This window comes from Cottoperca gobio, chromosome 24 (genome assembly GCF_900634415.1).
Source record: "Cottoperca gobio chromosome 24, fCotGob3.1, whole genome shotgun sequence".
Lineage (NCBI taxonomy): Eukaryota > Metazoa > Chordata > Actinopteri > Perciformes > Bovichtidae > Cottoperca > Cottoperca gobio.
The window spans coordinates 354035-370666 of NC_041378.1; the positions used below are offsets into that span (position 1 = coordinate 354035).

At 43.0% G+C, this 16632-nt stretch overlaps 1 protein-coding gene across 1 annotated transcript in view; it reads left to right on the top strand.

Moving 5' to 3' along the window:
- The first annotated feature begins 424 nt into the window (after positions 1-424).
- LOC115003517 (receptor-interacting serine/threonine-protein kinase 3-like) overlaps positions 425-16632 on the top strand; it is a 21786-nt gene continuing 5578 nt past the window's right edge. Inside the window, 7 exon segments of the mRNA XM_029425337.1 lie at positions 425-449; positions 6081-6188; positions 7161-7324; positions 7399-7567; positions 7884-8039; positions 8837-8982; positions 15405-15454. Of these exon segments, the coding sequence (XP_029281197.1) occupies positions 7167-7324; positions 7399-7567; positions 7884-8039; positions 8837-8982; positions 15405-15454 (679 nt within the window). The 5' untranslated portion in view covers positions 425-449; positions 6081-6188; positions 7161-7166.

The window sequence follows — 16632 nt, forward strand, 5'->3', positions numbered from 1 at the left end:
GTCTGGTCATCCTGCTTCCAGCTGAAGAACAATCAGAGTGTTGAAAGACTTGTGACCTCCTTGGGTTCAGTAACCAGGAGCTCAAGTGGGAGGTGTTAAGATGGGGTTTAAAATATTAAATTAATTTGTTTATTCTGTTTATTATTAGAGAGAAGACAGAGGTTTATTAATGTTTGTTAATTAACATTTGCCTGATTTGTTAATTATTAAAGAAAGTCAGGACCAAAAGGTTGGAATATTAAGTTTATTAGCTTTTAGTATTATTGTGGACCGTGTCAGAATGGTAAATGGCCACGAATTGCGATGTTTTGACTTGCGCTGTTAATTATTATTCATGCGCGCTTCAGGTTCATCCGTTCAAAAGGTAGATAAGTTCGGCCAGGTACTTCCTTTGTTCCGTAGATTCATCGCGTGGGATCAATGTAGAGAAGGCCACAGAGACGCCGTTGGTATGTTACAGCTGGTTAAATGTATTTGTTTGTTTGTTGGATATGTTTGATAACTACGCTGGAGCGCATTGGCGTGTATAATTTCATGTGACGGCGCTGCACCTTTGTTTGAGTCCACTGCGTTTAAACACGCGGTATTCTAATGTTTATAATGTTTATCCATTTATTATAAGGATGTGTGAGTTTGTGGTGTGATAAGGATTACTGACATTAATGATTGAGTTTGATTTATTGATGATAAAATGTAACAGATAGAAACAATAATTATAAAATGCTGAAGGAAATATTTCCAGCACAAACATTTGTTCAGTTGGGCCGTGTTCATCATATGTCTAATGTATCCTTTGGTTTCTGTTTGAAGGTTTTCAACCTATTGGAACTCAAATGAATTGATGAATAAATTCAAAATATGAGTTGAGTTGTCCAGGCGTCCTCTGTATTCCTCTGAGCCTTTCAAGTTTGGGAAGACATTAAATAAATACCACAGTAACTTGACACTGTTCTAAGATGAGAAGAAACGTTCCGATGTCATCTCCTCTCTCTGATGTTACAAAGTTAGTGTTTGTACAAACAGGATATGATGTGAAGATGTGACAGTTCATGATTTCTTAATGTTTTTACAGAAGTGATACTTTGTGCTGCTGTGATTTTGAACAAAATGCTACAAATGTTCTCATTCATACAAAACTGTCAATAAAATTTCAGAGATGTGAAATATATAAATAATAATAATAAATAAATATATCTGTTTCCTAGCATAAATCATTGTTAATAATCATTGTGAGGAATAATTCACATTAACATGTGATCAGACAGTCTCTTCACATATATGGATATTTATTATGATTATTATTAATGATAATATTATCATTAAAGGTGAACCGTGCAACTATGTTATTCAGGAAGTTTGTATCAACAAGTAGCCCTTCGTATTATTCAGCACCTTGAAGTAGCTCAGTATCACAAAGGTTGGTGACCCCTGCCTTAACCCCACCCTGATACAGACCTGTTGAGATAATCTAATGAACAATGTCTTATTTATTAAGTTTGCAATGTATGACCTATGTAGCCTGAGTATGACCCATGCCATATGTGCATAATTTGACATGACTGACATGGACTCCACGCTCTAATGAAGTTAAGGGAACCCTTTAGTGATCATGAGGAAGTGACCTTCTGTTTTAGATTATGTTGGTGTCATGATCATATGTGCCTAAATGTATGCTTGGGAGACAAGGTGTGTGTGTTCATTAAGAACTCAAATATAAGGGCTAGAGTCTCTTCATGAGTTAGAGCTCTACGCGGTTGTGCTTGGAAGCAGGTAGTGTTCTCATTATTGTTTGTTGTACAACGGAATAATAATTAATCAACTAAGATTGTGTCTGTGTTTTATTGATTCCTCTCTGTTTAATACCACAATGTTGTTAGCGATAAATAGCCACAACAGACCTTTATGATCCAACTGATAAAGTTTTATGCTGTCTATTAAGGTTTGACTTCAGCAGGTTGTTCATTCCAAAGTTCAGAGCTGCTCTGTGATCATATTTCAGTTGAAGGTGAATACAGAGAGTTGAGACTGTATGTGAATCAATAGAGCTGTGAAAACCTCCTGCTGGGAGTTACATGTTTGTTCTTTCTCTGGTTGGTTTCCTGGTTGAAGCTGCTGATTCATTTCACCTTCACTCATCAGCTTGATGCAGATTGTTTTCAGCATCAGAAGGTAACGTAAGCAACAGTTTTCCTCATGTTTGTGTCAGCGGGTGTTAAACTGATCTGATAACAGTAGATGGTGGTAGTAGTGATGTGTTGTGTTGCTGTTGACTGCATTGGTGGAACCAACAAAACTCCAGAGGAGGTGAGTAACACTGAGTGAGCAGAATGTGATGTGATGCAAGAAATGTCGAGTTTAGTTGAGAATAACTTTAGCTGTTTGATTTTGACCTACTTCTCTGTTGTAGTTATGTGTCTAACATTTAGTCTCCGTCATTAGCATACATTTATAGAGGAGCAGAAATATTAGAAACACCTGTACAATAAAATGTAATCATCACCATGAAACTAACACATGACCACAGATCGGATCCAACAAATTCAACTTTCACAAAGCTTGGATTTATTACAGGACCGTCGTGTTTGTCTGTCACTCTGGATGTTGTCAGTCACGGCATCAGAAGTTGTTTTTGTAAAACTTTGTCTTGTTGCCAGGAATTGTGTGTCATTAGTTTCATTGTTGAAGCGGTTTTGTTGTATCGAGGGTCACCACATTCAGTCACTCTGTAACTGACACATGTTTACAACCAGTGTCACTGAGTGAGTGAGGAAAGACTTCTCAGAAAGACATTTAAATGTTGATATTCGGTCATTTAACCGGACTGAGAGCTGCAGCAACACAAACAGTTCCACCAACAACATTCATCATATTTATGTAAATATAAAATAAATGTCACATTATATAAACTTCAACATGAATCATTTTAATCAAACAATCATTCAAACTTCAGTATCAACGTCCTTATTATACGACACTGAGTAAAGGTTAACAAGATAACATAAAATATGACACGACTGTACAACTATAAAAGAAAAGCAATAAACACGATTCATAGAAACGATTCAAGAATCAGAAATAGTTCAGGTGCAGACCATAATAAGGGAGGGGTGGAGTCAACAGTACAGTGAATACATACATCTCATCTATAAATGAACAGGCAAAGAAAATAAGCAATGTGGCTGGACTGCACTACCAGGGAGGTTAGTGTGGAGTTAAAATACATAATATACCTCTACAATATATACACATCTGTGTTCTGCTGGAGCATAGTTGTGTCTCAGCTGACGGACCTCTGCAATCATTGGAACAATTATTTTATTATTCTTTGATTAAATACTAACGAAGCCTCAGCTGTTTCAGAGCAGGAAGAAAGTTCTGACACTTGAAAGTCCATTGTTTGAATGGAGACACGTTTTTAATTTCATGCATTGTAAATAAAGTCTCTACATTAGATAAAGCGGTCTGCCTCCAGTTTATCTGGGTCTTGTGTATTGAGTAGCACCTGGTCACAGAAAGAAAGACGCTTTATTCATCAATTAAGGCAGTTGGACTGTATCTCTTCACATGTCCCTCCTGATACAACACCACACACATGTGTTTTCAGAGCACAGGGTCATTCACAGTTCGGGGCCCCTGGAGCAGTTTGTGGGGTGAAGTGGCTCCTCTTCAACTACCAGTCCACCCTCCATACTTTGTACGTACGGGGACTTGAACCAGTTCCCAGGTCCCCACAGACTGGGCTACTGCCGCCCAACATCCACTCTTAGCAGCTAAAGCAGAATGAAATGTTTTGTTGGTTATATTGAGGCGCTCTCAGCTCCTGGTTAAGGTTCAGGAAAGATGGTGGTCATGATTTAACGAGCACTAATGAGTCCTGTGATGTAAAGCTTGTTGTAATGAATGTTGTTGTCAGAGCTCAGCACTCAAATCACTCCACCATCATTATTCACACGCAAAGCTCTGTGTGTGTTGAACCTGGACCTGAACTCGGCTGTGTGTCTTTGAAGTTCAAAGATCCAAGGTATGAATTCAAACGAAAAATTCAGTGTAGACACGCACGCACGCACGCATCACTACTGCAGTGTTTCTTTTCAGGTACAGATTCATACATGTACAGTCACTGATATATATTCATTCACACAAAGTTTAGGGAGCGAGCTATCTACTCTCAAACTTATACTGCAAAGGTTTTATTATAAAATGAAGGATTCTTCTTTTTATAACTGTGCAAACAACTTGTGAAATACACATCTGACATTCAGAATAAAAGCAGATAATTATAACTCTGTGAAGGCTGTAAGGCCGTATTATATTTTCACTTTATTCACTTTCATAAACGTTTATATCTCAGAATGCATCTTCTGTGTTTAAGGTCAGAGGTCCATATGAGATGTTATTCAGGGTTGCACTGATTCCTACAGTAACTGAGTAGCTGCGGTCGTCGCCTAACTGTTCCAGTGAAGGTGTTTTTACTAGGGCTGTCAAGCGATTAAAAACATTAATCTAATTAATTACAAGCTTTGTGATTAATTAATCAAAATTAATCTCATATATCAATATTTGCTGTGAGAAGCATTTCAAAATATTCAAATGTATTTAGAAGATGAATCAATGAGTAGCATTGTAAACTGTCAACATGTCTTTTATTTAATACTCTTTCTCCAATATCTTGTTTTCACATTTATCTCAGACGACACAGACCAACAGTTTGACATAAAGTGCAATTTAAAATCTTTCATCGCACAATAAACCATGTTTAAAGTTGTGTCTTTGACGCCATGTGTGAAGCCTCCGTTAGCCCCCTGTCCTCCACCACCTGCAGTCCAGTGCAATACGTTTGTGATGGAGTTGTTAATGTGTCTCAGGTAGACCGACTCATGCTGCGTCTGCGACATCGAGCGTAGGATGTTCTGCCTGCTGGCTTGTAGTCCAGTAACAGGACTTCAGAAGTTATTAAAATGGTCTGATAAAAGAGGATTATGTGGACACACTGATAAACTTTCAATTTCAACACCATATCCCAGAACAAGGTCCAGAGTGTGGTTTAAACAGTGAGTTGGTTCATGTACATTCTGACTGAACCCAATTGAATCTAATATTGAGATAAATGCATTATTAAGGCTCACTATCAACATCCACATGAATATTAAAGTCACCTACAATAATTACTTTATCTGTTTTAAGGACTAAATTTGATAAAAACTCTGAGAGTTCAGATAGAACTTCAGAATACGGACCAGGAGGGCGGTACACAGTAACAAATAAAACTGGCTTTATTGTTTTCCATGTTGGGTTTGAGAGCGTAAGAACAAGGCTTTCAAAAGAGTTATAGTTTAGTTTAGGCTGTCGTCGCTGGTGTCTCAAAATGAACGTATCTCAAAATTGAGCTACCGATAACCAGAGTTGGCTTCTCAGCTGGTGTGTCACTGAGTGGGGAGAACCTGTTAGAAACAGTTGGTGGTGAACCGTGGGCTTCTGATAACATTTCTTTCGGACAGTCACCCAGTCTCCCGGCTGCTCGGGTCCCGCCGGGGGACAGCTAACAGGAGATACCACTGATCGGCCCGCACCAGTTATAGGGAGCTTGCTAACAGCTACACTTGCTAACCGCTGACTAGCCATGGTGCGGAGCCGCTCATCTATCCCTCTAAAACTCGCCTCCAACCCTGCGTATAAACTACATTTAAAACACGTACCATCATCACTAAAGGAGGCAGAGCAATAGCTAAACATGAAACACACCGAGCAGGAGAGAGCAGAAGAGGGAGATGCCATCGCTAGCTGCCGAGCTGCAGCAGCTAACGTTAGCAGAGCCGAAAGGAACGTAAAGAATTGAGGATTTAGCGAGAGTCGCTAAGAGGAGGAGGATAAGGAGAGAGTTGTAAGTGCTTATGAAGTACAAGTATAGGTTTAGATAGATGACAGGTAATTAGCTGATGTGATCAAGAATATAACAACATTAACTGGGTCAAGCTGGAGCTGCCGAAGTATGCTACCAGCAACAAAGAAACATTAACAACCGGAAATGACGCGCTTACCGTAAACACAGGAGATGCACTGAAACTCGTCTTCCTCTGCAGTGAAACACACACGTCACACAGACGCAGGACTGAGGAGGAAGGAGCAGTGTTTCCTCCACACATGAAGGTGGAAAGTGTCTGTCAGTTGACCTGAAGTGAGTTCAGCAGGTGAGAATCCTCCCAGAGGAATCTGTAAATGTTTGATCATCAGGATCACTTTGATCACAGTGTGCTGTATCACTGTTTAACTGGACAGGACACATGTTTCTTCATGCTCATTCTAAAGATCTGTTTCAAACATTGTGTGGAGTTTCTCTCCGATGTAAAGAAGAAAGATCGTAGAAAGATTTCCATGTAATGTTGTTCGTGTTTCTCAAGTAGAATCAACAGCAGTTTGGTTGTAATGTGAGTTCCCATCATCAGTGATGCAGGGCGTGTTTGAACTGCTCTGGCAGTTTGGATCAACGTGACTGAGATGCTTTTATTTTTAACTCTTAATACTCTGAAGTGTTTAGGCCTCAAATACAGCCATCTTCCAATATATATATATTTATATATTTGAAGATAAATGTAAAGATTTAAAAGACGTTGATGTTCTCTCTGCACCCATAAATCCCCAGAATGCACTTTGTTCTTCAGGATGTGACAAGAGTTAAACATTACAAACATGTGGCTGTATGAACTCATTCATTGGGATTGTAACAGAAGAAAATATCTTGTGTTTCAGAAGCTTTTTAAAGATTGGGATTATACATTTGGGGGTAGATCTGCCAGATTCTGAGCAGATATAATAGGGTGTCGTCGGCCAAATGTTTGATTGTAACAAATATATTTTGGAGGCTGTTCATTGTACATTTTAGTTTTATATAAAACACGGTGTATCAGTTAGACGACCATCAATGTTTGTAAATTAAATGCGTTGGTGTTTTACTAACAAGCCGATTGTTCTTTTCTAATAATATGTTGGATTCATGTTACTGTGATGTGAAAGACTTTTAAAATCTTTTTTAAAAGCGTTCAAAACATTATGCCCCCCTGCAGTAACTCTGAGGTCCCCTTAGGGGTCACGGACCCCCCGTTGAAGAACTATGCTTTAGAGGAACAATGGGTTTGATTATCATGAATCATTTCCTCCTCCAGTGAACTATGGCGCAGTCCAGCCGTCCAGCTCCAAAGTTTATAGAAGACTCCAGCCTGGAGTGCTGGAAGGTGATTGGCAGCGGGGGTTTCGGACAGATCCACAAAGCCAGACATCGTCAGTGGGGCTGCGATGTGGCCGTTAAACTGCTTCATTATGACAACGGGTAAGTGGTTACCAAGATCTTTCTGCATCCAATTACATAAAGCTGTGAGTTGCTCACCATGCAAACACACACAGGAGCAGTGCGTCTTTGCTGCATGAGATCAAGATGATGCAACAAGGAAGCAGCCCGTATGTTATTCACGTCCTCGGGGTCTTCAGGGGGCGACCGCCCTCCTCTGGCCCCTCCACACAGATCGGTCTGGTCATGGAGTTCATGGAGAGAGGATCACTGGCCTCCCTACAGGTCAGCACACGTGGAAGGAATACACATATCTTTTACTTTACTTTAACTCTATAGAAATACAAGTCTGGCATTAACACTTAAAGAAAGTGAAAGTATCATGCAACACTGTGGGGACATCCACTTCATGGAAGTTTGACTCTTTTCATTCAAAACTATTTGAAATGTAAATAAAACATTTGGTGTCTGAATGACAGTTGTGTCTGTTAAAATGGTTCTCATTGAAAGAAAGAAGAAACGCATGCGTATAACTTTTAAATGGTGTTGTATATAAAGTCTCCACTATTTGTAGAGTAACTATGAGGAAACAATGTGACAGGAAACCTTACGTGGAGCTCCACCCCGGCCGCTGCTCTTCAGACTGGCTCATCAAGTGGCTCTGGGTATAAACTTCCTCCACAGTCTGTCCCCCTCCCTGCTCCACCTGGACCTGAAGCCCCCCAATGTGCTGCTGGACGACTCTCTCAATGCCAAGGTGAGAGCCAGGCTTTCAGGGAAGGCCTTGTGCGTACATTATACTGTTATGTTAGTTTGCGTGATTTAAGGACACTAAATGGAGGCTGAAAGTCGTGTAAACTGAAAAGTCACAGGCACGGTTTTCCCCTAAAAGCTGTAATTTGATAATAAGATCAAGTTCCATTTATTTGTAGAGCACAGTTAAAAACAACCAAAGTGCTGCACAGTTACAATCGTCCACTTTTATTTCCTCTTAAGGCCCTGACACACCAAGCGTCGTGAAAACGTTTTATTGTATAAATCATAACGTGTACGTCTGCAGCGCTGCGTTTTGCAGTTTTGCTTTTTGGTAGACGAATACAGACAACCTCCGCCTGTTGGTTGGGAGTTATTTCCTCTCACGCAGACACAGAACGTACGTGCTGGTTGTCCTTTGGCTGAAGTCTTCATGGTGTTTTTGGCAAAGATGCAGACAACGCGAGTCGAAGAAACGGCCTTCGTCGTTGATTATTTAGTCGACTAAACGTTTCAGCTGTACTTGTATAAACTGTTGGGGAGTTCACCTTATCACAAAACATCAGATTTTATAACCTCTTTGTAAGTTTTGTGGGTAAAAACCTTGATTTGTGTCATGAAAAGAAAATAGCTCAAATAAAGTACCTCTCCGGGCGCCCTGGCCATCTGCTGCATGTCATCCCCCTTCTCCCCCCTTTCCCAATCTTAAAAACTGTACTATCATTAAAGGCATAAAAAAGCCCAAAGAAAAAAGAAAAGTTCCTGTCCTGCCTCCTTCCAGTCTGATCATTTTCTCTCCAGCTTACAGATTTTGGCCTTTCCCGGATTTACTACAGCATCACGCAGGGCTCCAAGAAGGACGGCGAAGAGGGGGGGACGATCAGCTACATGCCACCAGAAGCGTTTGAATTATCGTACAGACCTACCCGAGCCTCCGATATCTACAGGTACAAGAGCACCGAATAGCATTGGGATAAGAATGTTTTCATATATTAAATAATAACATATTTATGGAACTGGAAACTGGATCTGTCCAATGGCAATACTTTTGCATGGGGCCGAGGTGGCTCATTTGGACACCAAAAACCATTCCCTTTGGGGGCCTTCCCGGGGTTCTAAATCAGGGAGGGGGCCCTATGTCGACTACATTTTAGGCCTGACACGATGGTCGAAGAAGTTAAGCTCCACCATCTTCCCCTGCAGAGACATGGATTCAACCCATGGACACCAGAGGGAGCAATCTCCAGGGTATTGCCATTGTTATTGCCTAATTCCCATTATTAGTGTGTCCGCGTTTAGTGGCAGCTGGGTGCCGTCTCCAGAACGAGGTCTATTGTTCTGAGCTTTAAAAGATAATAAATAAAGGCAACACCCAATCGCGCTGAGTCGAACGGGTTGAGTTGAGTCTATATTGATGAGAAATATAATAATATAATATGGAAAACCTCGGCAGCACATAGCAGATCCACTCCATCCTTTCTTACCTTTCACAATAGAAACCCTAAACATATAATATGTGGAGAGGACACTGGCGCTGCTTGTTCACCGCTTCTCCTGTTGTTGTTGTTTGTTGTTCGCCGTTTCTCCTGCTAGTTCTAGTTCTAGTTTAAGTCTGTTGTTGTTAGATGTTACCTTTAAACATCTAACTTATATCTTCGGCTGACTGCATTTCTACTTGGATTCTACTGAATTACAAACCATGTTTGGATAACCGCTGCTACCTGTTGCTGGCACTTTCCACTGCTATAGACAGCTCCCGGACAACTAACGCTAGCTGGCTAGCTAGCAGTCTGTCGGCTTCCAACGAGCCAGTCAGCTCCTACGGTCAGCTTCCTGTTGCCAGTGGGCCACAATACGTCCACCACTGTTTCACCACCGCTACTGTGAGGTATCCCCTGGACAGCCCTTCAGCTGTCCCGGTGCGATTAGCCCTTGTTGGCTAGGACTGCTGCCTCCACAGCTAGCCGTCAACTAGCTTGCCGGCTAAACTGCTGCTTCGAAACGGACTGCTTCTCCCTGCTTCATCTCCTCCTGCCATGCTACGGATAACCATCTTGACTTGCCTAACAGTTCTCCATCTCTGTCCATGGCTAACGGCTAGCCCCAGACTAAAACCTGTGGCAACCGGCATGATGTCCAAGTATTCCATCCCGCAACTGCTGAGTCTCAACAACTACACAACTCCAACGTGCATCTCAGCCATCAAACAACTTGGACTCCTACGCCAACCTCGTTACACCCACAGAGGCTCCCGTAGAAAGTTTGTTTACCACCAGCCTAGCCCGCCTGTGTCATCCATTCCTTCCATATGGACCACTGTTGCACGTCTGCCGCGTCATCAGAGGACTGACGCTCTCGGTGTTAGTAGCACGGGAAACACCGCAAGATCACTACACACCAAGTGGGACAGAAAACGTGGGGTGGATTTCAGCCTACTCCGGCCTCTACAGTCAACCACTCCGTCAAGCCTCAAAATAGAACTATTTAACACACAATCTCTCACAAATAAATCCTGTCTCATACATGATCACATCCAAGACAAGGGGATTTACTTACTTACTGAGACCTGGCATCAGCCTGAGGCCTATTTTGCCCTAAATGAAGCCTGCCCTCCTGGCTATAATTACCTGGAGAAAGCCCGCCGTACTGGTCGCGGTGGCGGCTTAGCCATAATACACCGTAGTGACCTCAAATTGACCCCCATCTCTCTGCCTGACCTGCCCTCATTTGAATGCCTTGCATTTAAATGCAAACCCCCCTTCCCCATGACTATTCTCCTCATCTATCGCCCACCCAAGCCAAACCCGGCCTTCATCTCAGAGATAAATTAACTTCTCACTTCACTCTGTACCACATCTGCAAATACTGTCATACTTGGGGATTTGAACATTCACGTCGACACCCCCTCCTGCCACCCTGCAGCTGAGTTCCTACAACTACTGGACATTCTCAACCTAAAACAACATGTTGATGTCCCCGCACACACCAGGGGGCACACGCTCGACCTGGTCATCACTGACTCAGTTCCCATTAAAGATCTGTTGGTGTACGATCTGGGAGTGTCTGATCACAAGGTCATCTCAATGGAGTTGAAATTGTCTCACCAGACCAAGCCCAAACGGCAAGTTCACTTCAGAAATCTTAAAAACATCAACACAGACATCATGACGTTGGACCTCCAGCAAATCCCCTCTGCAAACTTCACAACAGTCAGTGAATCAGTGGATTTCTACAATAGAACACTGAGTAATATCCTCGACCTCCATGCTCCGGTGAAAACTCGGACAGTCACCTTCTCACGCTCAGCCCCCTGGTTCACTTCAGAGCTACGGAACATTAAGGCAGCTGGGCGTGTACTGGAGAGTTTCACAAAATCTGGACTCAGTATTCATAGATTAGCCTTTCAAGAACACCAAAAAGCTACTCAAAGTCACTCACACAGTCACACAGTTCTACTCCAATATCATCAATAAAAACCCTGGAAACTCCAAGCAGTTGTTCTCCACCATAAGTCATCTCCTCAGGCCACAAACTCTTTCACACACCGACACCACAGAAGAGCAGTGCAATAGCTTTATTACTTTCTTCAAAACTAAAGTCGACAACATCCGCTCTTTTCTCTCCAGCTCCTCTACTCAGTCTGTCCCTGCTGTCAACCCACAGCCTGGGATTTTCCCGCCTCTTCGTGTTTTCTTGGAGATCTCTCAGCAAGAGGTTGAGGACGTCATCCACAGGATGAAACCTTCCACCTGCGCACTGGACCCTTTTCCCACAGCCCTGGTAAAATCCAACATTTGTGCTCTGAGCCCCCTGATCACCCAAGTCATCAACCTCTGGCTCCAGACTGGTCATGTCCCATCTTCTCTAAAAACTGCGGTCATCAGACCACTTCTCAAAAAACCCACCTTAGACCCGAATGTCCTCACCAACTACAGGCCCATTTCCAACCTGCCATTTTTATCAAAAGTATTGGAAAAAGTAGTTGCAGCCCAGCTTCAGGACCATCTCCAAGCCAACTGCCTCTTGGTCGGGTTTCCGTTCCGCCCACAGCACCGAAACAGCTCTGGTCAGGGTCACAAACGACCTGCTGATGGCGGCTGACGCTGGTTCCCCATCTCTACTCACCCTCCTGGATCTGACTGCAGTGTTCGACACGGTCGACCATCAGATCCTCCTTCAACGCCTCCACTACACCATCGGACTCTCTGACTCCGCCCTGAGCTGGTTCCAGTCCTACCTCTCTGGAAGAACAGAATATGTATCCTTGTTGCAAGTTCCCAGATACACCCATTGCAGAGCTCCGCCCCACACTCTCCCTGTCAGATGCTGAACAACTCGTCCATGCCTTTGTCTCCTCAAGGTTGGACTACTGCAACGCTCTCCTCATCGGGATTCCAAGCGGGAGCCTTCAAAAGCTTCAATATATCCAAAACCGCGCCGCTAGGATCCTGATGAGGGTGCGAAAATATAACCACATCACACCCATTCTCCACTCGCTCCACTGGCTTCCTGTCGCATTCAGGATTGAGTACAAAATCTCCCTACTCCCCCATCAGTGCATACATGGAAATGCTCCTCCGTACCTCAAGGAACTCCTCCCTCAACAAACCTCCACACGCAACCTCCGTTCCTCTAAAACAACTTTGCTCCACCCCCCCAGGACCAAGCTCTGCACCATGGGCGATCGGACCTTCTGCTCAATCGCTCCTCACCTGTGGAATTCCCTCCCAGAACACCTGAGGGCTCCACAGGCCACCGACTCCTTCAAGAAGGAACTAAAAACCTTTCTCTTCAAAAAAGCATTTCCGTAAAATCTTATGTGTGTTGTTGTTGTTGTTGTTGTCCTTCTTCCATATCCGCAACATTTCCAGACTCCGCCCATCCCTGTCACAATCCAGCACTGAAATCCTGGTTAATGCATTTGTCACATCCCGGATTGACTACTGTAATGCTATCCTCTCTGACCTCCCCACAAAACTACTCGACAGACTCCAAATCATTCAAAACTCGGCTGCCCGGGTTATTACCCGCACCAAATCGTCTGACCACATCACCCCCATCCTCATCCAACTTCACTGGCTTCCTGTTCAGCACCAGATTGATTACAAAAACCTTCTGCTCACATACAAAGCCCTCAACAACCTCGCCCCCACCTATCTCTCAAACCTCCTCCAGGAATACACCCCCTCCCGCTCCCTGCGCTCATCCTCAGCCGGACTCCTGACTGTCCCCACCTCCCGCCTCAGCACCATGGGAGCCAGAGCTTTTAGCTGCACCGCGCCCAGGCTCTGGAATTCTCTGCCTCCACACATCAAACAGTCTGACTCCATTACGACTTTCAAATCCCACCTCAAAACCCACCTGTTAAACTGGCCTACTCACTCTAACACAACCAACTTGTTATCACAGATAATCCTTTCACTCCGTCACTCCACACTCTGTCCTGCCTGTTTTATCTGTCGGTTTGACTCATTCATTTTCCGTCTTTGTTTTAGCTGTTTTAACTTTTAAATGCACTGTAAGGCGCCTCTAAATAAAATGTACTATTATTATTATTATTATTATTATTATTATTATTATTCTTATTATTTTAGCTTTGAAAGGCGCTTTACAAATACAATTTATTATTATTATTATTATTATTATTATTATTATTATTATTATTATTATATTCGCAGACGAGTATTTTTCTTATTCATCCCGCCCCGGTGTGTAAGGCCTTAAAGCATACACTTTATACACTTATGCACACTTGTTAAACACAGGTTCAGTCTCCACAGGAAGTCTAAATATCAGAGTCATAGGCCTTCAACAGGTGAGGGAACGCGTTTCAGGTAAGAGGAGCACTTCCTCATCTGTTAAACCCGTCCCCTCCGACTCCAAATGTTCTGCCACTGAGTTTACTGGTGTCATTGAATGTGTTAATTCTCACTAGAGCAGGGGTGTCCAAACTACGGCCCGCGGGCCAACTGTGGCCCGCTGCCCATTTTTAATTGGCCCGCACCAAATTCTAAAAGTATAATGGAATAAGGACCAGATAGAAACTTGCGCTTGAATGTTTTGTACTTCTTAGTTTTAAAACAGGAACACAGTTTTGACTTGTCAGCTAACTTAAAACATCACGTGTCAGATGCGACGACACCGCACAGCTGTTCATTGTTTTGCGGGGAGTTGACGATAACTTTTGCGTTACGGAAGAGCTGCTTGGTCTTAGGAGTCTAAAGGACACAACATAATTCGAGCACGAGGACTTTACCACAGAGGATTTCAAGCTTCCCTGTGATGTCGATGCTGAATACGGGGACGCACTCCACCGTTCTGATGTGCGCTGGCTGAGTCGCGGCTCCGTGCTGCAGCGGGTTTATTCCCTGAGATCAGAAACTAACGAGGGGAAATATGTGTCTGTGATCACGTCTCTCATCTCATGTCACGTCTCATCACAGAATCAGTCAGCACTTCCAAGATGTTTCTATCGTTGAGAAAGAAATCGAGCTGTTTACAGAAGAAGTTTAAGAGAGTTTGCAACTATATAAACTTATATATAATAATTATATATACGATAATTCCCTGAAGAATCAACATCAGCTTCTCTCCCTCCCCGACTTCTACCGGAGCTTGGAAAAGTTTCCTCTGAAACGCCACACACAGAATGACGAGTCTGTTCGGGTCAACATGTGAGCAAACATTTTCTGTTAACTCTGAACAAAAGCAGATTGAGAACCACAATGAGCGACAGCATCTCTGTGATGTCCTTCGTATCTCAAACACCAAACTTACTCCTGACCTGCAGCATCCTTCAGTCCACAGCATCACTGCTCCCACTGAGTGCAGCGCTGCTCCCATTACAGGAGAGTTAAAACATATATTACAAAGTATTCATGTTAATAAGCTCAATGTTTCAATACATTCAGTCAATTAAAGTTGATAACATTTTCTAACTAATGTTAGTTGATGTGTTAACAAGCCCAATAACTTATTTGTTTAACAAGCTTTAGATATATCCATCCCCATTTCCCCTCACCCCCCCACCCCCCCTGAGGCTTCTGTTTTGAGAATGAGCTGCAAACCCTTATTGTTACAAAATAAATGAAACCTCATTAATAGAAAGCCCCCGCCCTCCTTTAAGCATATTCAATTATCAAGCTTAATTGACCTACATTTGATTGTTTTTTAGGGAATATACCTCAACAGTATGAGTGGCCCAGCCCTTCGTATATTTTTCTGTATGTGGCCCTCAGTGAAAAAGGTTTGGACACCCCTGCACTAGAGCATCAATTTACAGATGAAAACAAACTCTTGCCATCGATCAAGTGTGATTGTTCTGGTGAATAGTAATCCTGACATGTGACTCCCTCTGTCTGTCTTGCAGTTATGGTATACTCTTATGGTCCATTCTCACAGGGAAACGACCGTATGAAGGTAAGTGACTCCTGTGTCTTTATGTCTTTCTTTAGCCTCTCACTATCAATGCTCACAACATCTTCTCTCTCTATCAATGGCAGGACTTTATGGAAGATACGAATCAAATCCTCTTTCAATGGTCACACACGACCACAGCACACAGAGAAATGTAGACTCTGCATTTAACCCATCCTACTATTGAAAGCAGTGCTCAGCTATTATACGTGCAGCCGGGGAGCAATAATAATAATAATAATACATTTTATTCATATGCGCACTTTTCATTTGCGTAAACAAAACTCAAAGTGCTACAGAGTAAAAACGATGAGCAAAATATACATTTAAAAAATAAAATAAAAACATTTGATAGACAAGACAACACTTTAAAATGGTTAAAGTCGAGCAAAATGCTGTTAAAAAGATGTGTTTTAGGCCTGTTTTAAAAGCATCCACAGTCTGTGGCGTCCTCAGATGTTCAGGGAGAGCATTCCACAGTCTGGGAGCGGCGGAGCAGAAGGCGCAATCTCCCATGGTTTTGAGCTTGGTCCTGGGGGAAGGAGGAGGTTAGCCTTTACAGAACGGAGGTTTCTTGTGGAGGTTTGTGGGGTGAGCAGTTCTCTGAGGTAGGATGGAGCATTTCCGTGAATGCTCTGATGGGTGTAAAGGGAGATTTTATAATCCATCCTGAGTGAGACCGGGAGCCAGTGCAGTGATTTGAGGATGGGTGTGATGTGTTCGTACTTTCACACTCTCAACAGGATCCTAGCAGCGCTGTTCTGGATGTATTGCAGCTTCTGGATGTTTTTGCTAGGAATCCCGATGAGACGTGCGTTGCAGTAGTCAAGTCTGGAGGAGACAAAGGCATGGACAAGCTTTTCAGCGTCTGACAGAGAGAGTGTGGGGCGGAGTTTAGTAATGTTTCTGAGGTGGTAGAAGGAGTTCTTGCATGTTTGCCTGATGTGGGCCTCAAAGGTCAGGTGAGGATCCATTTTAACACCCAGATTGGTGACTGTTGATGAGAGTGGAATGTTCTGACCAGAGAAGGTGATGCAGGTTATGGAGGAGGACTGGACCTGATGTGGGGTGCCAACTAGAAGGGCTTCGGTTTTAGAGCTGTTTAATTGGAGGAAATTGTGCTTCATCCACGCCTCTATCTCCTCCAGGCAGGTGGTTAATGTGGATGATGGCAGAGGTGC